Source organism: Xenopus laevis, chromosome 6S (assembly GCF_017654675.1).
Source record: "Xenopus laevis strain J_2021 chromosome 6S, Xenopus_laevis_v10.1, whole genome shotgun sequence".
Lineage (NCBI taxonomy): Eukaryota > Metazoa > Chordata > Amphibia > Anura > Pipidae > Xenopus > Xenopus laevis.
In genome coordinates, this window is record NC_054382.1 from 72,155,024 (window position 1) to 72,181,266 (window position 26,243).

The 26,243-nt window shown below is 36.2% G+C and overlaps 2 protein-coding genes across 2 annotated transcripts in view; one reads left to right on the forward strand and one right to left on the reverse strand.

Moving 5' to 3' along the window:
• Positions 1 to 1,421: 1,421 nt before the first annotated feature.
• Positions 1,422 to 20,137, reverse strand: vps4b.S (vacuolar protein sorting 4 homolog B S homeolog). Its single transcript, NM_001086640.1, is given in 12 exon segments — positions 1,422 to 1,548; positions 1,612 to 2,383; positions 2,996 to 3,136; positions 3,808 to 4,027; positions 4,875 to 4,956; positions 6,828 to 6,976; positions 8,762 to 8,918; positions 13,276 to 13,395; positions 13,660 to 13,721; positions 15,031 to 15,187; positions 15,637 to 15,748; positions 19,944 to 20,137. Coding segments are annotated over 11 exon segments (1,329 nt in total). The 5' UTR covers positions 19,971 to 20,137; the 3' UTR covers positions 1,422 to 1,548; positions 1,612 to 2,281.
• Positions 20,138 to 21,670: 1,533 nt separating this feature from the next.
• XB5872372.S (pyrimidine-specific ribonucleoside hydrolase rihA S homeolog) overlaps positions 21,671 to 26,243 on the forward strand; it is a gene marked incomplete at its 5' end in the record, with an annotated part of 60,423 nt that continues 55,850 nt past the window's right edge. The window contains 1 exon segment of the mRNA NM_001086001.1: positions 21,671 to 21,748.

Here is a 26,243-nt window from a genome sequence, read left to right on the forward strand (position 1 = left end):
TCTGTGCAGCATAGGAGATGCACACACAAACAAATTATGTCTAATAGAAGCTTATTAGCAAGATCTTGAGATATGTAGGATACCTCTACATTTTCTCCTGAACTGTTTAGTAAAAGGGAGTACACTTTAAATTACAAGTAAAAAATCCTATATTTTTTGAGTGTGAATTGTAGTAAACCTGTTTAGACAGCATCTACCCATTCGTGGGCTGGAAAGCAAATTGCTTTAGTCTTCATCCACTGTGTTTTGATGTAAGGTGCCTATTTGGCACTCTGACAAGCTTTACAAATTATTTATAATTGTGGGATACTACTTGTTAAAATCCTAGGGGGTGGCAATATGTTGGGCATCCACCAGCGAAGCAAATTGATAACTTTTCACATAACCTTGCACCTGCCTGGGGTACTTTCTCCTGGAGCTCACTGCTGCCAGGTTTTGACTTTTTGTCCAGGCATCCCCTGTGCCACTTTAATCCGGGCATATGCACAGAATCTTACCAAAAGTACTATACAGTGTATGCAGCTATCTAATGAAGTGCAGGAGAAGCAGCAGAGCCAGAAACATGACATTTCATTCTCCTTTCATCCTTTCCATGCGAATAACACATTTTTTTTGGGGGGGGGGGGGGGGGTTATACACACACACACACAAACAATTACTTGTGCATAATCTTTTTAATAAATGTTTTAATTTGTATTGGATCAAAAAAAAAAGACAATAGAAAGAAAAGAATAAAAAGTAAAATAATGTGCAGTCACTTCAGTGAAAATATTTTATTATTTTAAAGACAGCACATAAAATTACTGACACCACACATGAAATATCAGAATCCATAACCACCATAAACCGGTTACTTTAAAAAACAAAACCCAACACACACTATTTGTGGAGCAGAGGTACAAGATTAACAGGTATTTGAATAACTGAAGGAATAATTTAGGTATGGGTATTTCTTAGTTTCTAATCTGCAGTCATTTTGAAGTTGGAAAAAAAACATCATCATACTTATGATGATAATAATAATAATGAAGGCTCTCTCTGCATTTCCCTGTGCACCCGAGTGATCTTGTGACCTATGATTGTTAATGACTGCCTATTAATTATCTGATTATTTCCATTTAGATGTGGAGATGCAAATTGGAGGAATCAAGGGGCAATGACTCCCTCGCTAAGCTTCTGTTTTTAAAATACTGGTATTCTCTTAATAACCTACTCAAAGCTGGAATGTCTATGGATTCTAGACTTTCAAGCCAATATGCAAACAAGGCAACAAAACAAGGAAGATTTAGGAAAACATCGGATTTTGTATATCAAAGTCTACGTTTTTTTATTTTTTTATTTACAAGGCACAAAGTCAATTCTGGAAGTGTGGTAAAATACATTCAATGACACTAAGGAATCTATAAATACGTTCAATATTGTTTTTTTTTTTTTTGCTCTTTTTGCATTTACAATGTAAAAGACAAGGACTAAAACATCTGCAGTGCTATAAGATAGATTTCAGCTGTTCTCCCTCTTGCTTTGTTATATATATATATATATATATATATATATATATATATATATATATATATATATATATATATATATATATATATATATATTATATATTGATATTATATTTGCATGTGTGATTGGCAGACTTATAAATGCAAAAGTAAACTTTTCTCAAACAGTATGTAACGTATGTAACATATGTACATAATAAAAAATACAATTGGGAGATTTGTGGTACCCGATTTGGAAGAAAAGAACTACTCAATATAATTTATTTAAAAAAGGGGTTTTTATTACACGCTATATAACAATGTATTATTTTTACTTCCAGAATGCAGGAGAAAGCAACTGAACACCAGTTATGTCACTGTAGATCCCAACATTTAGAATATTTACTGTAGGTTTCAAGATACTGTTCAGACCATCAGGCCTCAAGTGATCTGGAGGCCTGCAGAATTACCAGCAATTCATACTTTTAGAAAGCAAACATTTTAGTCAAATTCCATAGAATAGTGTATTATTGCTAATAATTCTCACTTTGACATGGAAAATCCTAGCGATATATTCATGTCATACTGCACATTGTAGTGATATTGACAGTAAGTACTAGCAGAAATCTATGGTTTGTGGAAATTACAAGAGCTGTGAAAAAAAGGCATTTACATACACATTACTTGAGATATGCAATATTGGCAATGATTTGGTGTGCCATCTATACTGAGGCAAGAATGCCTAAGCAACAGAAGGAATTCTCATCAAAATTGCCCTGCATGGTTTTTGCTTTTTATCCTTCCTGTCCAAAGTCTTCTGTAAATTTCTTTAATTTTGTAAGGTCTTCATCATTCACAGTTGGTTTTGTGTGAGCCAGTGACTTTAACATGTCAGACTGTAATGAGAAGCAAATAAGCAATAAAGAACAGAAAAACTCATACTGGGTGAGACATTAGGAAAACTGCTCTAAACAAGTAGAAAAGCTAACAGTATGGAGACTGAGCAAATTATGTATAGCTTCTAGTTTAATTTTATCATACTGGGGTCACTACAGAAGGCTGTGCACTCATCCACTGGATATTTATGCAGTTTGTACACAGTACACTCAGCAGAAGGAAAAGCAATTAAGTAAATGCTTGTCACTGCTTGTACAGGCATTCCACCCCATTTAGGCTTTGATCCACTGCCAGGAATTAGTACAGTCCAATTACCTGCTCTTTTGACAGAGGACTCAGAGCAGCATTACCTTGAGGTTTTACGAATGTATTCATATAGACCTTTCTGATAAAGTTTACTTAGTTTTAACCATACCTTCTCCTTTAAGAACAATTACTAGATGCAATGTATTCTCTGCAATCTTAAAATATAATTTCCTAAACTGAACTGGGCAATAACAGATAAATAGTAAATCCTAAATAGCTTTTAAAAGAAGGATTACTCCATTCTGCCAATTTAATCTTACACATTATTTGAAATGAATACAGAAGGGTAAATTTTTGCATCTCACCATGCATACAACTGGCTCGAATAACTTGTCCCCAGGAACATCCATCCAGGTCATTTCAACAGCATTTGGATCACCAGGTGAGCATGGGGTAAGCAGATCATCCCGTGTAACATTTGGATCAAGAGGAGATTTCCCTTTTACCTAGATATTTGGCACAAAAACGTATGTTATTTGTAGAAAGCGAATGTCTTAGCGTTGACATGTAGAAAAATATGTAGGGAAAATAAAAGCTAAATTATAAAAAAGATAAATTATGCAGCAATGTAGGTAAAAATACCAACACCCAAGTGAACAAAAACCTTTTACAACAGGGTACTGCAGCTCACAATTGAGTGTCTTATTTTAAAGGATCACAATTTTTCCAGGTTTCCTTAGGCTATAGGCACACAGGCTATTGGCTCCGGCTGTTGTTTTTTGCAGGCTGAAAGTAGCGGATCTTCTCAGTGCCCTGCTCTATTGATTTGAATCCGATCGGCCTGTGTGCAGTCACACACAGGCTGAGGTCAGCCTCAGCTTTGCGGAGTGTAAGTGCACACTGGCTGATCGAATTCAAATCAATAGAGCAGGGCACTGAGCAGATCTGCTAATCTTTGCCCTCACAACAGCCAGAGCCAACAGCATTTGTGCCCAAGGCTTTATTGTTTAATTTCCTTGTTGCCAGTGCAACGTTGGCTTTTCAATAGTGCATTACAGTCTCTGCGAATAGTTATGGCCATATTTACACACACACACACACACCTCATTTTGACTCAAATGTTATTTTAATCATAGCAAGTGCTGTGTAACAAAACCATATATATGTGGGAACATACCCTTTTGAAATGTGTGGCTGATTGAACTTTCCTGACGGGTTGCATCAGGGCATCTCTGACTATTATGCTAATATCAGCCCCAGAATATCCATTAGTCTTCTTCCCAAGGTCTCTGAAGTCTGGTTCTGAAAGGCTATGTGGTGTTGTCCCGAGGTGGAGTTTAAACATAGCTGCTCTTGCATGCTCTTCAGGCAGAGGAATGTAAATTCGTTTCTCAAACCTTTAAAAAAAAGAAAGGCACAGCTGTAGAAAGCTTATTAGGAAAATCACAACTAACAAATGACAGATAAGCATTCACAATTGTGCGCACTGAAGAAATGGTGTATTACAGCACATATACCAAGTAACTCTGCACTTTATTATGTCTTTTAGTTGGAAGGTACAGTTTGGACAATATGAATCTAGGATCTACCTAAAACTAAAGGGAATGGATAAAAATGTCTTTAAAATTTAAAATGAGTCTCTAGGAGATGTTTTTTTTTTTCAATATCAAGTTTTTACCAGAGCACACTATTGGTTAAACCAAGAGTTAAAAGCATGGTAAGCCTCCAGCTACATAAGCTGAACTGGATAAAACAGATATTTGACATATTTTGAAAGAGAAAGGAGATGTAACATTTAATAAATGACTAGCTACAAGTGTTTAAAGAAAGAGGTCATGTGCTACAATTAATTTGTTTACATCAGGGACTTCAAACCTGAGCAAGCCTTTAGTCACATGTAAGGTCCATAGCTGCATAACAGTGCATAATTAAACATTGGTTTGTACATTACAAGACTATTCTTTAAGGTGGTGGAAAAGAAAAATTATTCTGTATGTTTAACCTGTGAAGGCACAGCAATTACAAATTTGCTATCTAATATCTCCAATGAGATGAATGTATAACACCTAGGATTTTCATGCATGGCAGTAAAATGGAGACCAGAATGGTTCAAAAATAGAGAAGGGGGGGGGCAGAGAGAACAGAGGACAACAAAAGACAACTATGAGCATCCAAAAAAACAAAACAAAAACACAACAAACCCCTCCCCCCCAATAAATAAAGCAGTAAAGTCTTTGTTCATACCGTCTGCGGATGGCAGAGTCTAGAACCCATGGTATATTTGTAGCACCCAAAACCAAAATGCCTTCATTATCCACTCCAACACCTACAACAAAAGAGCAAACTGAGATACTGTAGAGGATTTTAAAGTAAAATGAAGTTTAAAGGAGAAGGAAAGGCTTGCAGCACTTGGGGGTGCCAAATGTTACGTACCCCCAAGTGATTGCATCGACTTACCTGAAACCCTGGGCCGGTGCTCCTATCAGCAGAAAACTGCACCAGCCCGGGGTTATACCAGTGAGCACCATGGAGCGATCCACTTCCGACTTCCTCCTTCTTTGCGCGGCTGCACATGTGCAGTAGAACGAAAAGCCAAACTTTTACTAAAAAGTAGGCTATTTCGCTCAACTGCGCATGCGTTTGCCCCAGGAAATTCGAAGAAAGAAGAAGACGGAAGTGGACCGATCCGTGGTGCTCACTGGTATAACCCCGGGCTGGTGCAGTTTTCTGCTGATAGCAGCATCGGCCCGGAGTTTCAGGTAAGATGATACAATCACTTGGGGGTGGCCAACATTTGGATTGTGCTTAAAAAAAAGTAGTGTTTCAGGCAGATTTATTGAATATTTCTGCAAAAACCCTAATAATCCCTCCCTTCTCTTCCACTTCCTACTCCCTGAATTCGCAGGCTGTGCAGGGGAGCCGCCGGTACTCAGCTCACTGCACTGTAGTATAGGAACCAATCAGCAGCTAGCAGGACCGAACAGGGAACTGAAGCCTGTCTTTGCTTGTGTGACTGCACGGCTGTGATTGGCTGTCCCCCTCCTACTGTGCTTCTGGCCGGGACCGTTAGGACACGCCCACCCCTCATTTGAAATAGGGACAGGGACCAGTGAACATCTATAGGGAGCTTTAATAAAGAGACTAAATTTAAAGATAATAATGTTTAATATATGGTGTTGCTTTTACATGGTGCTACTCATAATTGCCTACAAAATGTATCATTTATCTTATATGTCTCCTTTAATGAAACTTCGGAATTTCTGCCAATCAGGGGCAAAGATAAAAAATTTATCAATTAAGAACAGTTTCTAGAGTCTGTGACTCCCCTCTAACCCCCCCCCCCAGCAGAAAGACATAAGAAAATTAAACTTTAATCTTCAATATTAGAAAAATCAGTTACAGTTTTTCCAAAATCTAAGTTTAAAGTTTAATGTTCCGGTCTCTGATATTTCAGTCTGGCAGCTCAGTAATTCAGGTGCAGACTCTCATTAAGGGAGGGGCGTGGGTACAAAACGTTTTTTGGAGTTATGTGTGACCCCCCCCCTCCACACACATAGGCAGGTGAGCATGTGCTTTGGCATGAGGTGAAGTTTTATGTATTCAACCTAGAGCAGCCTAAGGGTCAGGGCACACAGGCAGATTAGGGGAGATTAGTCGCCCCGGGGCGACTAATCTCTACGAACTGCCTCCCCTGCTAAAATGTAAATTGCCGGCGGGATGCACAGACATAGCCGATTACACAGTTTTAAAGGAAGCCATGATACTCCTAAGGACTATTGCTCTAAGTAATGTACCCCAACCCTCACTTTGTTGCATTGTGATGGAGTGTGGGACAAAGTTCCTCTGCCTTTCTATAGTGGGTGGTGCACATTCTCTGGAAAGCAGAGAGACTTAATAGATACCATTACTTTTAAAAGGAATACAGAATAAAAAGAGAGGGGTTGGATCACTCTTTGAACCTAAGGAGGGAGGGAAGGTAGAAATGTTCTCTGTAGAGCAGGCAGATTAATATAGTTTCTGTGGAATCAAATATATCTGCATGAGCATTTCTAAAAAGTTTGATTTATATTTGAAATTTCAGACAGTGTTTATGCACCTATTCTAAACAAGCCCAACTGAACAGGTTTGTGTAAAAAAGGGAAACAATTACCGTTTATACATTTGTCATCAAAAGGTTAAAAAAAATGTATTTCCTACCTTGCATCTGAACCAAAAACTCTGTTTTAATCCGTCGAGCAGCCTCACTTTCATTCTCACTTCTTGACCCACAAAGGGAGTCAATTTCATCAATGAAGATAATTGATGGCTTGTGTTCCCTGGCAAGCTGAAATAAGTTTTTCACCAATCTGAAAGACGCAATTGTAATTATTTGTTTATATTTTGCCAATAATAACATGCACAGAAAGTTTCTGGGAACCACAGCAGTGTGTTTTTTTGGCTTAGGCATCAAAACTTATTTTGGTACCTTTTTGCAAGTGCATTTGTTTTAAAAACTATTATTTGCATAATAAAAGAAAACCTTATTCTAAGCAACTTTGCAATATTCATGAATAACAAATTTTCTAAGGTTTTAATTTCTTTGTATATGTATTGCTATTGAAAGCAGGAATTGTCTGTCCCTTTCTATTCTCTGCCCTGGTGGCACTGGCTTTTCAACAATGTTAAACAATCCAATGGACTGACAGACCTGTCTTGCCGGAGGAGAATAGCTTTTGTCAACATTGTTTAAAAAGTAACAACCACGAGTTAAGCAAGTACTTTGTACTTTTGTGTACAGCGCTGTGTATCCTAACAGCTCAATATAAATACAGTTAAAGATACAATGCTGAGCAAGAGAAAAAAAAATTTAAAAAATTTGCATGGTGATGCGGTCATGCCATATACCTTTAAACCTGTTTTCTAGCATATAACACAACAGAGCCTCTGCTGGACTTCTCAACAACCTCAAGCCAATTACTTATATGTAACCTGGTCTAGCCCTCAGATTGAGTGCTTTTGACTCAACATCTTGACATATTCAAATGATAACCTGCCTTTACAACTCAGATAAGTTGTTTCCTCAATTACAAACCAAGATTCTATTTAGAACGGTTTTATGCTAAAAAAGGCTATACGCTGGTTGTAGCATAAGCCCCCCCCCATACACACACTATATCTTATTGGCTAAACCTTGTTAATAAGATGTTACCTATGATTAAACTTTCCTATGAAGCTAGAAGGGTAGCTGGGAAATTTCAGAGGATTTGGTGTATTTAGGGTGATTGTTATTCTATTTATTTGGATTAACCAATTGTACCGACTGTGCAACTATGCTCACATATACAATCTTTGGAGCTTTAATCTGTTTAAAATACACTTGCTCTATGTCAATGGAACATATTATGTGACTGTTGGGGAATTTAGCAACTCAATGTCTTTCTATTATAATTTTATTTACTTTTGTTATCAAAATTAATATAGACATACTATTAAAAAATACTCCTTTAGCTAGCATGGAACACCTGGCATTCAACTCCTCCTGGTGACACTGGGCTCTAAGAACTAACAGATGTAAATCTCAACAGGTAAACATATACAGAAGCCTAATTATGCTGGATCACAGCAAAGGAAACAATTACCTTTTAAAGCATTGTTTTCTTCCAGTGTATGCTTTTGTATACCCACACAATAAGGAAAGGATACCCAATAAGTGGAATAAGCTGCTGTTGGGTCATCCTCATGTATTTGTTCCTGGTTTTAATTTCACTGCAGTGATCAAGGATTTATTGCAGTCACTGCCAAGTACTGTGCAGCTAGTTGTTTGAAGTAGGACTATAAAAAAACCTTTGTATGCCTTTCAAGAAAACTAGAATTGGGAAACACATTCCAGTCTCGTGTGAACATATGGGCACACTATATTTTTCATGACTATGACAATGCAGTGATAAAACAGCTGTGGCTTTCCAACTGCAAAACCCTAATCTGTCCACACAGTGAAAAAATAGCTGGGTTTGGCCCAAATCCCCCCCCCCCCCGATTTAATGATCTGTAATGAGGTGTATAAAATATATGTTAACAAGGATTTAACATACATTAGGAAAGGCAAAAAACACATTTCTGAAACAGTGCTGCTTTTTAATAAAAACACTCACTTCTCACTTTCTCCTAACCATTTTGAAACGAGGTCAGACGAGGATATTGAGAAGAATGTGGAATTATTTGCCTCTGTTGCTACAGCCTTGGCTAGATAGGATTTCCCTGTCCCTGGAGGTCCAAACAAAAGTATTCCTCTCCAAGGAGTCCTCTTGCCTAAGAAGAAATATAAATTGCAAGAGAAAGCAGTATGACCATTACATATGCTCAGCATGCATTCACATATCATGTGTTTTAACAGATTTCTATTAAGTGAAAATTTGCTAAATAAAAAATGAATAAATAAAGGGAAGTGCTGTAATATAACAATAATGATCGCAAAATGATACAAATAAATGGAACCAATGTAAATTACAATCCTTTACAGGGACATTGTCCGTCACAAAATATCACAGTGCCCCTAAAACAGAGGTTTCAAGATGAACACAATAATCACCTTGTTGTGTGTTTGTGTATACAGCAGAAAAGATAAGTATTGAACAAGTCAACATTTTTCTCAGTAAATATATTTCTAATGGGGCTATTTACATGAAATTTACACCAGATGTCAGTAAAAACCCAAGGAATCCACTCATACAAAGAATTTAAAACAAACAAGTCCATAAATGAAGTTATATGTAGTTAAGTGGAATGACACATGGAATAAGTATTGCGCATGCTTACTGAAATTTATTCAATATTTAATAGAAAAGTCTTTGTTGGTAATGACAGCCCCAAGACTCCTCCTTTATGAAGAAACTAGTGACATGCATTGCTCAGGTGTGATTTTGGCCCATTCTTCCACAAAAATGGTCTTCAAATCTTGAAGGTTCCGGGGGCCTGTCTATGAACTCTATGATCTTTCCATAGATTTTCAATTGGATTCAAGTCGGGTGATTGACTGGGCCATTTTAGTTGCTTTATAGTCTCTCTCTGAAATCAGATGAAAGCTTCCTTGGCGGTGTGTTTGGGAATATTCCTTGGAGGAAACCCATGTTCATATGAGAACTGATAAGTTATTTGATTATTTTTGAAGAAGGCACCCTTCTTCTTAAAGGACATGTCAACCCCTACAACAAAAATGTTATCAGTGAAATGCCTCATAACATTGTTCACATACCAAGAATTCCAGTCCTTGAAAAGAGATCCGCTAAGCAGCTCTGTTGATTTCGGCTTCCTGCTTCTTTCCTGCACTATCTGCGTCTCTCCCCCTCCCTTTGGAATACGCGCTGTAGTTTGGCGATACGCACATGCGCACTTGTGTAAAATAATCTAGCACATGCGCAGTTGAGCTGAATAAGCTTCGGCAAAATCATCAAACCGCATCATCATTGACCTCTGAAGACACGCCTGTGTCTTCAATCCGCCAATAGAAAAATAGCGTTGGTGGTTGCTATAGGGACTTGATTCTGGCAAGCTTTAACTATCCCCTCCAGCGCTTCTAGCACATATTTCTTCATGCTGACTGCAGCGAGTGAGCAGGAGCGGAGACATTAACTATCACACTGCCACCAGGATAACTATGTAAGTTATCAGCAAGTCCAAAACAGCATAATTAGCTTAATGAAATCCTCCTTTTATTTTTGTACAAAGTTGGTATAAAGTTTTATTCAATCTGAAACCTCAGTGTAGAGGTCAGACGGGTGGGACTAATGGCACATGCGCAATGCTAACAGGAAGAGCGCAACCCAGAAAAAATGGCCGCCGGGTTAATGAATGCGCAGGGAGGCGAACATTGCATCAGTGCAGGGAAGTGGAAGCGTTTTTTGAAGCGAAAATAATGCGGTTGAGCTGGGGTTAAGGTAGGCTACACAGGCATGATAAAAGTGAAAAACGGCTTGACATTTCCTTTAAGGAAGGGGATATGTGATGGGGTGAATTTAGCTTTTCTTGTTAATGTTAATTAACTTTACTGGACAGTAATCTGTGCAAATAGATGTGTATAATTTATGTAAATAGTTTGTTTGTGTTGGTGTTAAAAGTGGAAACTAGTTTTGGTTAACAAACTGAGGTCTACTTTGAAGCATGTGTGCATATTTAAAAGGTGCTAAAACAATTATATATTGAAAGCTGTGTTTGCTGCATGTTAATACACAAGAGTGTGCATGGAAAGTTTTATATTATAGTGCAATTGATTGTACAAAGTTTCATGAAGCACTTACCTACAGCTTTCAGAGAAGCCACTTCCTAAAGGGGAGGGAGCCTCTCTTAATTAATATTTATAGGGTAGATGCTGATCACATGGCATAGAGCAGTATGGAAGCTATAAAAGGCTGCAGACTGAATTCATTGGGAGTCTGTGTTAAGCCTTTGTGAGAGGTAGTTCTGGAGCTTCAGGTGTGTGTGCTTGCAGGGTTACTGCTGGCCCCATTGCACATTCTTTCTGCATTTGATTAAAAAATAAAGCACAAATTTTCCACTGAAGATCTGCCTGGCTACTGGACTTGCGCCATGTGACATATGGTGTCAGATTTGAACCCACGCCCCAGAGTCTCCTATGGTAGCAGTAACTATGAGGACACAAGCAAAGCAAGATGTTGCCAGTGAGGAAACCTGAAATAAACTTTTCTCCTTTTCTTCAGATTTGTTTGAAGGACAAGGTAAGCCTGGTAAGGCCAAAAGAGAAAAGAGACTTTTAAAAGGAGAAGGAAAGCTACAGAGGCATTTTATTGCCAATAGATTAGCTGCAATAGTGCAAGCTAGAATGCTATATTTATTCTGTAGAATGTTTTACCATACCTGAGTAAAATGCTCTAGAAACTCTCTGTTTGTTTAGGATAGGAGTTGCAGTATTATCTTGGTGTGACATCACTTCCTGCCTGAGTCTCTCCCTGCTCTTGGCTCAGATTAGAGCAGAGAAGGGAGGGGTGGGGGGAGAGGAGCAAATTGAGCATGCTCTTGCCCAGGGCAATGAGGTTTAAGCTGAAGGCAGTCTGATACAGAAGCCCATGAGTACACAATAGAAGGAAAGAAATGGTGTTTCTTTTGATAGGGGGCTCAGATCAGCATTACTTTGGAGGTTTACTGGTATATTTAGATGGACCTTTCTGATAAGGCTAACTTTGATTTAACCTTTCCTTCTCCTTTAAGGGTAAGGCCACACGAGGAGATTCGGGGAGATTTTGTCACCTGGCGACCAATCGCCTCGTATTTTGAGCGACTATCTCCCCGAACTGCCTCAGCGTTTTTCCCCATGGGCTAGAATGAAAAGTCGCCTGCGCTAATGCACACGCGGCAATGCATTTTCTATAGTTGCCCAAAGTTGCCTCACTGTGCGTTACTTATTGTTTTCTTTGAAACCACTGTAACGGTTAATTCAAGGTCTTTCTGATGTTCTCCGCAACTGATCCTTGGCTCTTGGACAACTCTTCTGATTATTCATTTGACTCCTCTGTCATGGCCGGTTTAGGGTGAAATAGTGTTCTTTCCATTTCTGGATTATGGCCCCAACAGTGCTGATTGGATCATTTAGAAGCTTAGAAATACATCTGTATACAATGTCATCAGTATATTTTGCAACAATAAGGTTGCAAAGGTCTCGAGAGAATGTTTTTCTTTTTCCCATCAGGAGTCATACCTTGGTAATGAGAGTCATACCTTGGTTAATGAGAGTCATACTTGGTAATGAGAAACCTTTTTATAGGCCATCAATTTGGACAAAACCAGCTGATATTAATTTGCACTGATAGGGGCAGGATTGCTTTCTAAATATGGACAGTTTTCAGCAGGTTTCTTCATTTTTTCAATACTTATTCCCTGTGTCATTCCACTTTATTACACATAAATTATTGATTTATTTGTTTTGAGTTTTTTGTATGCGTGGCTTACTTCTGTTGTCACCGACATCTGGTGTACATTTCATGTCAATAGCCTGATTACTCAGTTGATAAAACCGAAGTCAATAAATAGATAATATATAATTTCAGGGAGTGAGCAACCATAAAATCCAATTCCTTCCAGGTAGCTTGAGTTAAAATAGTTTGAGGAGGGTGTAACTAGTGCAGTAGAAGAAAGGCAAATGCAAGTTGCACTGGAAGTGAAAACAACAAATGTATCATGAAGACGCTAAACAAACATGGACCTGTATGTATGCAATACACTCAGGGGCAGATGTAGCAAAGTGTGAGGTTAGAACTTGAAACAATAAAACTCACTAAATTTCTATTCATTCCTATGTGATTTTTGAAAGCATTTTTTCAAATAGATATCCATTGATAAATACAATTCTAAAATCCCATAGGATTGAATCTCACATTTTGATAAATCTCCCCCTAAATATAGTTCACTGCATTCACTGAAGAGTACATAATTCTACCACTAACCTTAGAATTTGTGCTGTAAGTGTAAGATCAAAACGGACTTCCTATGCTAGCAAAAAGCCAAGGTATAGCACAATGCCAGACAGGTACAGAATAAGATCTAGTGAAAGGGATCCCTTTGCTACTTAATAGGGGAAGTGAAGAAAGTAAATATAAATGATGTAAATGGAAAAGTGGCTTATGAGAGATCACACCAGCAAAACATTATATTTTACCTGTGAACAGATGTGGAAATTTTATTGGTAAGATTACAGCCTCCTTAAGAGCTTCCTTTGCTCCTTCTAACCCAGCAACATCACTCCATTTCACGTTTGGTTTCTCCATCACAATGGCACCTTTGCAAGACAAATGCTAAATTTCAGCCACATTTACATGTCTCCTTGAATCTAAATACTTGTATGTCTCTGTGAATCCTAAAATACTAAGAGGGCTCCAAATAAAACAATCATAAAAAATCTAATCTAATATAAGTTGTACCAGCCCATATATGCATACATCCAATATGCTAATACTTTTAAGAATCTTTTCACAGAGAAAACATCTGTTAAAAAACAAAAAGCTTTATGTAAATGCCACTTTGTTGTTTCATGAAACAATACCTTGCAGCTGACTCTGTAATTTCTTTTTTTCAGGATCTTCTGAATCTTCATCACTCTCATTTCTAAGAGCAAAATAAATAATGATATATTTTACTGTAACCTGCAGAATTATGTAGCAATTAATATTAGAATATTAATTGCAATTAAAAGCAGCATCTTTAAATGTGTTTCTTGCCCTGCATGCAGCATTAGGTTACAATTTTAGTGGCTTTAAAGATTTTTGAAACCACTGAATTTATAATAAGATCTGAATATGAAAAGCGTGTACAAAATGTACTAGGTCGGAAGTTTTTGTGGGAGACAAGGTGACAGATATCGGTAAAAAGCCTTGGATATTGTTCATCTTGCTGTTTGGGCAGGACTGAAAATTTTGATTGGACACCTTTGAAGGTTCCTGAACATTGTAACGTTAATGCTGAATCAGATAGAACTAAATAATTATTTTTGTTTTTACCTGCATATCCGACGGTTCAGATAGATTAGTAGAGTGGACGAAAGATCTTTTGTACTACCAATGGTCATGGTAATTGTAGCATGTATGACCACCTTTTATAGGTGCAAAAAAAATAAATAAAAAAAAGTACATGCTTGCTGTAATCTTAATCTAGGCGGATTCCCCTAACATGGCCTCCATACAACTTGATAGTACAACATTGTAATATAAAGTCTGCTCAAGAAGAAATACATGGAGTAAGAGAATATGTATTCTTGGATATTCTGTAAATATGCTTGGAAATAGCACAATAAATTTGTCCCTCTGGCTCTAGGAATATTTTCAGTCTAATCACACTGGATAGGCAAAAAAGCTCTCCTGAACGGTATACAAATATAGTACTTTTTTACCTTAGAGCTATTATAGCTTTAAAAGTTGGCTCTACAAAATATTAAATACCAATGGAAACAGTATATTTCAGGTATACATATATAAAGATATAATTTATTAAAAGTATATTGTAGTCAAGATTGTAGTATAATCTAAAATTTGCACAGTAATTGTACATGTGTTAATGCATATATAATTTATTCCATTTGTGGTTTGCCACTACCAATATTTACATTTATAAGGTCAATTCCAAAAAAACAAGGAATAAAACTTAAAGGAACAGTTCAGTGTAAAAATAAAAACTGGGTAAATAGATGGCCCCCCTTCAAGTTGTTGACTAACTCAGAGTTAGTGAGTTGAAAAGCAGGAAGTAGTGTTCTGGCTATTATATTAGACATCCAGTCACTCCAGCATTTATACATTACATTTTTGGCCAACTAACCATATTACAAACATTTTTTTATTTTGCACAGCAAGCAATCTATTTACCCAGTTTTTATTTTTACACTGAACTGTTCCTTTAATCTTCACTTCTCAAAAACACCTACCCTTTGTCATCAGCAGATCTAGGTGCTCCTTCTTTGACTGGCTTTGCAGGAGCTTTTTCTTTTTTCTTTAGGTATGCTTTCAGCTGCTCTGCTCTGTCCAGGTATTCTATGCACTTTGCTCTGATGCTCGCTTTAGCCTTTTCTCCTTGTGCATCATCTAAAAACAATTTAGGATATATACATAGTTTAAAAGCTCGAGCTGCAACATCGAATATAAATTATAACTAAGCTAACACACTTACTAAGTTACTCTGTTTATTGGTGCATAAATGACCTATGATGTCTACTACATATTTGATCTTTACCTTTGTGTTTTTTGAAATCAAGGAGAATCTTCACACAGGCTATGTTCGTATAAGTGAAGGTACAGGACCAGTTATCCCAGATGCTTGGAACATGGAGTTTTTTTTACATAAATTGCATTATCATACCTTAAGTAGTATTTAAGAATTTAATAAACCCAATAGGTTTGTTTGTGTTTTCTGGAGAACATATTTCCATATAAGGGATCCCATACCTGTACTGTCATTTGTTTTTTTTATACAAACGTATTAATTTTATAACATGTTAAATACGGAGTACACAAAAAAAAACAAAAAACCTTACATTTAACCACATGGAGAAAATACTGCACAGAATGCTGGTATAAACGAAGAGCTTCTTCATAGTTCTTTGCTTTGTCTTCTTGAGATGCCTTGCTGGCAAGGTCAATAGCTTTCTGTAACACAAAAGACAAATATTCAAAATTATAACATAAAAGATAAACATCAAATCCCCAGAATGGCCTTTACATTAGTGTTGTCACATGTTTAGACTTTATCCTTATTTGAAGGATAAAAATTCTTAGCCATTTTAATGTATGGTTACAGGTTCACATCTAATAAATGCACGTTCCATTTAAATTAAATTACATTCAGTGCATACTGTGTAGCTGAATTTTTTAGATGTGTCCCTCATTTTTCATGTGATCTGTTAACTCTGAAATGCCTAAGTTAACACAAATATGCTATACAGTGATTGGTAATATTTTACAAAATTTTTTTCACTTTACTGTATAATTTTTGCTGCACTATAAAACTCATAAGAAACGTATGGCATATGGCTTAACAGATCCATTCATAGAATGTCACCTTACAGAAACATTTCCCAAAGTGTTGGGATGCCTTCACTAAAGTGACAACATATGCGTTACATTTGGTCTCTAAACAAAAAAAAAATTTAAGCAACCTAAAAAATAAATAAAAAAAAAAAACAAAAATAAAAAATCCATTGCGTTATACATTTAAATTAATTACATTATTCTGGGATTACTTTAAAATGCAGTGTATTGTTTTTCTAAATAGGAAATTAGAACTAATAACCGTGGACCTTATACCATAAAGTCTAATCAACCAGTAGATGTCCTTTAACCACTTAAATTCTGCAGATTATAGCTTTCTCCATCTGCAGAACTGCTGGGTGCAGAGGCGGATCAATTGGTGATATGCTTCTTTCCCTGCACCCAAGCACCTTGCAGGGTATGTAATAAGTGTTTTGGTTTTAAATACTTTCTGTATATTACCAACCCCCATTTCCCTTTCTTGTGGTATACAGATGGACAAAATCCCATTATACAGGGATTCTACTGGTCGCAGCTACTTGTCACAACTTCAAAATAGATAATAGTAATAACTATTACATGTATTTTAGTAGAAGCAATTCTCAGTATGGTCTATGGCAGGGTATTTTCTTGCCATTCCTGTATATCATCACCCTTAAGCATGATGTACCTAGCCTTATTCTAATTCTTTGTCTAGCTTTTGAAAAAAACAATACGAAAAAAGCAATTCTAAAGCTAACCTAATATTAAATCCACTTTTCTTCACTAGCCCTAGTAAAGAGTTTTAACGAGTTGAAGGGAAACTTTAAAGGAAAACTACACCACCGATTAATGCAAGTCTCTATAAAAATATATTCCATAAAACTGCTCATATGTAAAACCCTGATTCATGTAAATAAATAACTTTCATAATAATATACTTTAGTAGTATGCGTCATTAGGAAATCCTAAATAGAAAATTGGTATTTTAAGAAAATACCATGGTGCACACAAACAAAGGATACATGTTAGGTCACATGAGCCAATTAACAGACAAAGTTCTGTCTTTTGCTTTCACACATCTTCCTGTTACAGTTTGAGCTGCAGTATTTCTGGTCAAGTTATGTCTGAGGCAAGGCTGCAACTCGGGGTAGGCAGACGTTGCACATGCCTAGGGCCCAAAATTACTCTAGTTCTTCCTTTTTCTGCCGCCTTCCCGTGGATGCAGGCGCATATTCGGAGCATGTGCTCTTGTGCTCGCGAGGAGGGGCGACGTGGTAAGCTAGGATGCCTAGGGAAGGCACACGGACGACTCAGCCAGGCACTGCTCTGAGGCAGCACAGAGAATATTATAAAATGGGGGCTCAAGGTAAAAGAGCAATATTTACGCTATGTATATATTCCCATTTGGGAAGATTCTTTAATATGCCACTTAATATTTGTTGCTTAGGTATTCATTTTGCGTGTATAGTTTTTCTTTAAATTAATATGGCATCTATTTACCAGTTACAATAATGTTTAGATCAGCTGTTGTCCAGCTGGGGGTTGTGGGAACATGTAAAAAACCAAGAAGGGTGGGGTGTGCAAGTCCTGGCAATAAGAACACGCTACAGATAATGGAAACATCTTCTGCCACGTGTCCAGACAGCACGCAACTCTCCCTCCTGCTTGTATGAAACATCTGGGAACTGACTTGAATATAACATCACATATCCACTCAGTGAGCGGCTATTCTTCTTAACAGTTTTAACAGCATAAGTAAGCCAACAGGTAAGAAATATAGAAAAGAAGACAAGTTTAATGTTAAAGGGATCCTGTCATCGGAAAACATGTTTTTTTCAAAATGCATCAGTTAATAGTGCTACTCCAGCAGAATTCTGCGCTGAAATCCATTTCTCAAAAGAGCAAACAGATTTTTTTATATTCAATTTTGAAATCGGACATGGGGCTAGACGTTTTGTCAATTTCCCAGCTGCCCCAGGTCATGTGACTTGTGCCTGCACTTTAGGAGAGAAATGCTTTCTGGCAGTCTGCTGTTTTTCCTTCTCAATGTAACTGAAGGAGTCTCAGTGGGACATGGGTTTTTACTATTGAGTGTTGCTCTTAGATCTACCAGGCAGCTGTTATCTTGTGTTAGGGAGCTGCTATCTGGTTACCTTCCCATTGTTCTTTTGTTTGGCTCCTGGCGGGGGGGGGAAGGGAGAGGGGTAATATCACTCCAATTTGCAGTACAGCAGTAAAGAGTGATTGAAGTTTATCAGAGCACAAGTCACATGACTTGGGGAAGCTGGAAAATTGACAATATGTCTTGCCCCATGTCAGATTTCAAAATTGAATATAAAAAAAATATGTTTGCTCTTTTGAGAAATGGATTTCAGTGCAGAATTCTGCTGGAGCAGCACTATTAACTGATTCATTTTGAAAAAAATGTTTTTCCCGTGACAGTATCCCTTTAAGAGTATTCAAAGGAGAAGTGGGAATGGGAAAGCAGATTAGGCAAGCAATGAAGAGGTAAGCAAATGTGATTTTCCAGTGTGTTCTTTCTCCTAAAGTAGGCATTTGGTGAAAATGACAACCAGCATGGAGAATGGTTGTGGTATCATCACAGGTGAGTACAACCTGCTGGTACTATAATTAGTGTTGCAAACCTCCCCATAAAAACAAACTAAAGCACCATGATTTTAGTTGCCTTTACAATAGACAGCAGGTTAAGCCTTATGATTAAGAGTGAAAGGAAACCATAATTCAACCATTTCCCAAAGTCTTTTAGATTCACAGTGTTATGCAAACCCTTTCCTCTCCGTGTTCCATTGTGAAGTGATGGATTCTGGACTTGATTTCTCTCTACTTTCTAGAGAATCTGTGCACAATTCACTATAAAAAGCAGAGACTTCAAGTCCCAGAATTCATCACTTCAAATAGGAATTGGAAATTAGTTCTTACCAGGATCATGATTTACTTTCAATCTGTGGACACGAGTATTTCAGCATAAAATTTAAAAAAGTCATACCTATTTTTGGAATAAATATTAGTGTATATGCACCTTTTCTACATGAACTGAATATCATGTAAAAAAAGGGGGTATTTTGTTTTCCCACCTTTAACAGTAAACTGAATCCACATGGATTATTAAAGGGGTTGGTTACATTTAAATAAACTTTCAGTATGATGTAGAAAGCAATGAACTGAGACAATTGGTTTTAATTTTTTATTATTTGTGGTTTCTGAGCTATTTGCTTTTTATTCAGCAGCTCTCCAGTTTGCAATGTCAGCAGTCTGGTTGCTACCCTAGATTACCCTAGTAACTATGCATCAGTTGAAAAAGAGAATGGGGTATGAATAGTAGAGGGACTAAAAAGAGTAATACATAACAATTACAATACATTTGTTTATAAATGGGTCAGTGACTACCATTAGAAAGATGGAAAGAGGCCAAAGAGCAAGGCAAATAACTCAAACTAAAATGTAAATAATGAAGCCCAATTGCAATGTTGCTAGTATCTGGACATTCTAGAACATATAGAGTGAATCTGGGCCCACATTTGTTTGTTTTTTGTTGTTCAAACACACACACAGGTTTCGCCACACCCAGTTAACCGAGGAAAAAGATGAACAACTCGAAAAAGAGTGTGTAGGTGTATGCGCTGCTAGGAAACCCAAGAGCATTTACGACAATCATCTACCGTAAATAAATGTACTGACACAAGTGTCAGTGTAAAGTGTTCGAGTACGATGTGAACCTTACGGCAGCCCTATGTTCAAGCGTACGCTACACTTCAATATATAACAGAATAAGACTTGATATAATCAACAAAATATCACATTTCCTTGTTACCTGTAGATTGTTCCCGTTGGCAGCCATCACTCACAGGGGTTTCACCCGGAAAACGCGGGCGTTTCTCTATGTCAGCCTGTCTAGCTCCGTCTTTCAAGCTGTCTATAAACAAAGTTTACACGGTAAACCAGGTATCATACGATCTTCCGGTTACTCTAAATGTTCGGGAGCCGTCTTACTTCCGTATTACGGACATGCTTCCGGGTTACGTCACAAAAAACAGCCAATCAGCTAACCAGTAGCGGCTTAATGCCGCACCTCGATTGATTTAGGTACCTACTCAGTAAGTTTCGAGCGGAGGGATGCTGCTGCGCAAGCGCAGAAATAGAGAGGTTGCTAATGCTGTTTCTACAGATCACTAGCAAATGTAGTCACGGTATTTGTGACTCACCGGCACCTGACCTTCCTTTATTGGATTCTAGTTGGTATAGGTTGGTTGTGAGGAACTGACACAACATTGAAAGGGCTAATACCCATTATAAGAGTACAACATTCTCAAAAGACGTTTCGGACATTTCGGCAGGGTCGGGACTGGAACTTATATTTCGTTCCTAGTGATGTAGTAAGGTATAAGGTGTATAAACATGTAGGGTACTAGTCCCTTATCTCTGTGCAATCAGAAGCTGGAGTACGTGTTACGCGCCAGGACTCTACTGTTAGTGACATGAAAGACTCTTGTCCCGCTGTCAAACTCTATGGTACAGGTGTAACTAAGGGAGACCGGTATTAGCTCAGGCTGCAATCTCAGCACGTGCCCAATGCAATGGCAAAGCAGTGATTAGTAAGTAACTGCATTACTGATTTCCTGTTCTTACGCGATGGAGTTATGAGGAAAACGTGATGCGGCTGCCTGAGTGCCTCCATCCATCTCCAGGAGACGAGACGAGTAGCTGAGGAAATGTCCCCGAGCCATTGGGCCGAATGACAGGAAGTAGCACTTAATTATTTCACTAATTGCACTTGTTGCGCTGAGTTAGCCTGGTAGGGTATCGGCAATAGATGCAGACACTGGCAGTGGCCTCACTACTTCCCCAGGAGACTCTATGAAAAGTTAGTACCGGGCTCCCCTCACGCAAAAAGCTCACCCCCCCTGGGCCAGCTAACCCCGCCCCCCGTATCGTCTCTCCCCTCTATTCCCTTATTATACTTGAGTTACGGCCGGGACTTACATTTGGGTTGTGTTATCTGAGGTCAGCCACCTGTATTGCTGTCCTGTCAGTGTGGCTAAACTGTACCGTGAGCTGCTGGAAAGGGGGGTTGGCATGACAACCATTGGAGGATATTTTTTTAACCCCCTGAAAGATTCATGTCAAATATTCTGTCATTCCCATAAAGCTATACCAGGATTATTAAAAAAAACCGAGCGGCCGTCAGGGAGTGCAGCCGGGAGTTGTGACGTGGTCAAAGATCGTGGGGCCAAATTATCATTATTGCTGAACAATATCTGAAGTTTTTAATAATGTATGTGCAAATGTATTATTATTATTATTAGTCAATATGGTGTGAGCTGCAGGAAGGGGGGAAGCCCGAGGGAAACACAACTCGCTAGACTCAGGGCTAAAATGTATTTACTAAGACTTTTTAACCTGCTGATTAAAAAAAATATCCAAGTATTTAAACTCTAGAGAAACACACACATAGCCATGATCACATAATCCATGGTCACATGACCCAGATAACTGCCGTTTTTTTGTCAGTTAGGCGAGCCGATCAGCCGAAGAACAGGTGATTTTCTGTGCAGTTTTGGACCTGACACGACACGTCAAAAATTGGAAGAAGGAGATGAAAGAGAGAAGATGACAAAGGTAGGGAACAAGGGGAAAACACTGGGTAGAAAAGAGAGGTCTCTGTAAAAAAAATCATGAAAGCAGACGAGCAGGCAGGAGAGGGAAGCAGGTAAGATTTTTAAATGCTGATTTCATGCATATGGTGATTTTTTTTGTTTGTTTTTAAATCTCGTTAATTAACTCTATTGTGAGTTTGCAGCAGCTTTTTTGACAACATATGTTTTGAGAATAGTTTTTTTTCCATTTTCTGGTGTAAATCTTGATTTAGCAGAAGGGTTGTTTAATTAACTAAATTCATAAAGCATATAAACCATAGAGTTCTTGCTGCTACACCATTAAATTTGTCAGAGAAATGTGGGAATCCAGCAAATAGGCAAATTTCCAATTATGTATGCTAGTAAATATGTCCATGCGTTGTTATCATGGGATGTTGTATGCAAAGTCTAGTGACAGTTTATAACTGCCACAGAGCTGCCATATTGAGTAGGTGAGTGAACAGTGTAAGAGAGACTCCTCACAAACAGAATTGTTTTAGCTAATTTGGGCCCATGGCCTAAATCCTTGCTAAAAGAGATGGAAAAGAAAGGAAATAAAAGGTTTTGTAAGAAGAGCAAGATATTTTGCAAACGTCTAGAAGATATGAATGGGCAGGGGTGTGAAGCAAATAAGTTGCAACTTTAAAAAGCAGGTTTTTTTGCATTTGGTAATTTTTTTTTGCTTCTTGTTAATTAACTTTATTGTGTATTGTGAAAATCCAGCGAATAGGCAAATTTCCAAATATGTATGCTGGTAAATATGTCCATGCGTTGTTATCATGTTATGTTGTATGCAAAGTCTAGTGACAGTTTATAACTGCCACAGAGCTGCCATATTGAGTAGGCGAGTGAACAGTGTAAGAGAGACTCCTCGCAAGCAAAATTGTTTTAGCTAATTTGGGCTCATGGCCTCAAACCTTGCTAAAAGAGATGGAAATAAAAGGTTTTGTAAGAAGAGCAAGATATTTTGCAAACGTCTAGAAGATATGAATGGGCAGGCGTGTGAAGCAAGTAAGTTGCAACTTTAAAAAGCATATTTTCTTGCCTTTGGTAATTTTTTTTAGCTTCTTATTAATTAACTTTATTGTGTATTGTGAAAATCCAGCAAATAGGCAAATTTCCAATTATGTATGCTAGTAAATATGTCCATGCGTTGTTATCAAGGGATGTTGTATGCAAAGTCTAGTGACAGTTTATAACTGCCACAGAGCTGCCATATTGAGTAGGTGAGTGAACAGTGTAAGAGAGACTCCTCGCAAACAAAATTGTTTTAGCTAATTTGGGCCCATGGTCTCAAACCTTGCTAAAAGAGATTGAAAAGAATGGAAAAAAAGGTTTTGTAAGAAAAGCAAGATATTTTGCAAACTTGAAGATATGAATGGGCAGAGGTGTAAAGCAAGTAAGTTGCAATTTTAAAAAGCAGATTTTTTTGCATTTGGTAATTTTTTTTCCCTTCTTTTTAATTAACTTTATTGTGTATTGTGAAAATCCAGCAAATTGACACATTTTCAATTATGTATGCTTGTACATATGTCCATGCGTTGTTATCATGGGATATTGTATGCAGAGTCTAGTGACAGTTTATAACTGCCACAGAGCTGCCATATTGAGTAGGTGAGTGAACAGTGTAAGAGAGACTCCTCGCAAACAAAATTGTTTTAGCTAATTTGGGCCCATGCCCTCAAACCTTGCTAAAAGAGATAGAAAAGGAAGGAAATAAAATAACGTTTTGTAAAGAGAAGAACAAGATATTTTGCAAACTTATAGAAGATATGAATGGGCAGGGGTGTGAAGCAAGTAAGTTTCATTTTTAAAAAGCTGATTTTATGCATTTGGTAAAATGTTTTTATGCTTCTTCTTAATTAACTATATTGTGATTTTGCAGCAGCGTTGGTTTTGAAAACACATGAGAATAGAGATGTAAATAGATTTTCTATTTTATGAACCAAGATTTAATTTGTCAGTGAATAGGAGGGTTATATATTCATCCATCTATATATACTCTACAGATATATATATATATATATATATATATATATATATATATATATATATATATATATTCATCCATCTATATACACTCTATAGATATATATATATATTTATATTCATCCATCTATATACACTCTACAGATATATATATTCATCCATCTATATACACTCTACAGATATATATATTCATCCATCTATATACACTCTACAGATATATATTCATCCATCTATATACACTCTACAGATATATCCATCCATCTATATACACTCTACAGATATATATTCATCCATCTATATACACTCTACAGATATATCCATCCATCTATATACACTCTACAGATATATATATATATATATATATATATATATATATATATATATATATATATTCATCCATCTATATACACTCTACACAACTAGATATATATGTATATATATATATATATATATATATATATATATATATATATATTTATCCATCTATATACATTCTACAGATATATATTCATCCATCAATATACACTCTACAGATATATATATATATATATATATATATATATATATATATATATATATATATATTCATCCATCTATATACATTCTACAGAGATATATTCATCCATCTATATACACTCTACAGATATATATATTCATCCATCTATATATACTCTACAGATATATATATTCATCCATCTATATATACTCTACAGATATATATATATTTTCATCCATCTATATACACTCTATAGGTATATATATATTCATCCATCTATATACATTCTACAGGTATATATATATTCATCCATCTATATACATTCTACAGGTGTATATATTTTCATCCATCTATATACACTCTACAGATATATATATTCATCCATCTATATACACTCTACAGATATATATTCATCCATCTATATACACTCTACAGATATATATTCATCGACCAATATACACTCTACAGATATATATATATATTCATCCATCTATATACATTCTACAGATATATATTCATCCATCTATATACACTCTACAGATATATATTCACCCATCTATATAAACTCTACAGATCTATATATATTCATCCATCTATATACACGCTACAGATATATATATTCTTCCATCTATATACACTCTACAGATATATATATATATTTTAATCCATCTATATACACTCTACAGATATATATATATATATCCATCTAAATACACTCTGCAGATATATATTCATCCATCTATATACACTCTGCAGATATATATTCATCCATCTATATACACTCTACAGATATATATATTCATCCATCTATATACACTCTACAGATATATATATTCATCCATCTATATACACTCTACAGATATATATTCATCCATCTATATACACTCTACAGATATAAATATTCATCCATCTATATACACTCTACAGATAGATATATATATATATTCATCCATCTATATACATTCTACAAATAAATATTCATCCATCTATATACATTCTACAGATAAATATTCATCCATCTATATACATTCTACAGATATATATTCATCCATCTATATACACTCTACAGATATATATATTCATCCATCTAAATACACTCTACAGATATATATTCATCCATCTATACACACTCTACAGATATATATATATATATATATATATATATATATATATTCATCCATCTATATACACTCTACACAACTAGATATATATATATATGTATATATATATATATATATATATATATATATATATATATATATATATATATATTTATCCATCAATATACACTCTACAGATGTGTATATATATATATATATATATATATATATATTCATCCATCTATATACATTCTACAGATATATATTCACCCATCTATATAAACTCTACAGATCTGTATATATTCATCCATCTATATACACGCTACAGATATATATATTCTTCCATCTATATACACTCTACAGATATATATATATATATATATATTTTAATCCATCTATATACACTCTACAGATATATATATATATATATATATATATCCATCTAAATACACTCTACAGATATATATTCATCCATCTATATACACTCTGCAGATATATATTCATCCATCTATATACACTCTACAGATATATATTCATCCATCTATATACACATTACAGATATATTTTCATCCATCTATATACACTCTACAGATATATATTCATCCATCTTTATACACTCTACAGATATATATTCATCCATCTATATACACTCTACAGATATATATTCATCCATCTATATACACATTACAGATATATTTTCATCCATCTATACACACTCTACAGATATATTTTCATCCATCTATACACACTCTACAGATATATATTCATCCATCTATATACACTCTACAGATATATATTCATCCATCTATATACACTCTACAGATATATATTCATCCATCTATATACACTCTACAGATATATATATTCATCCATCTATATACACTCTACAGATA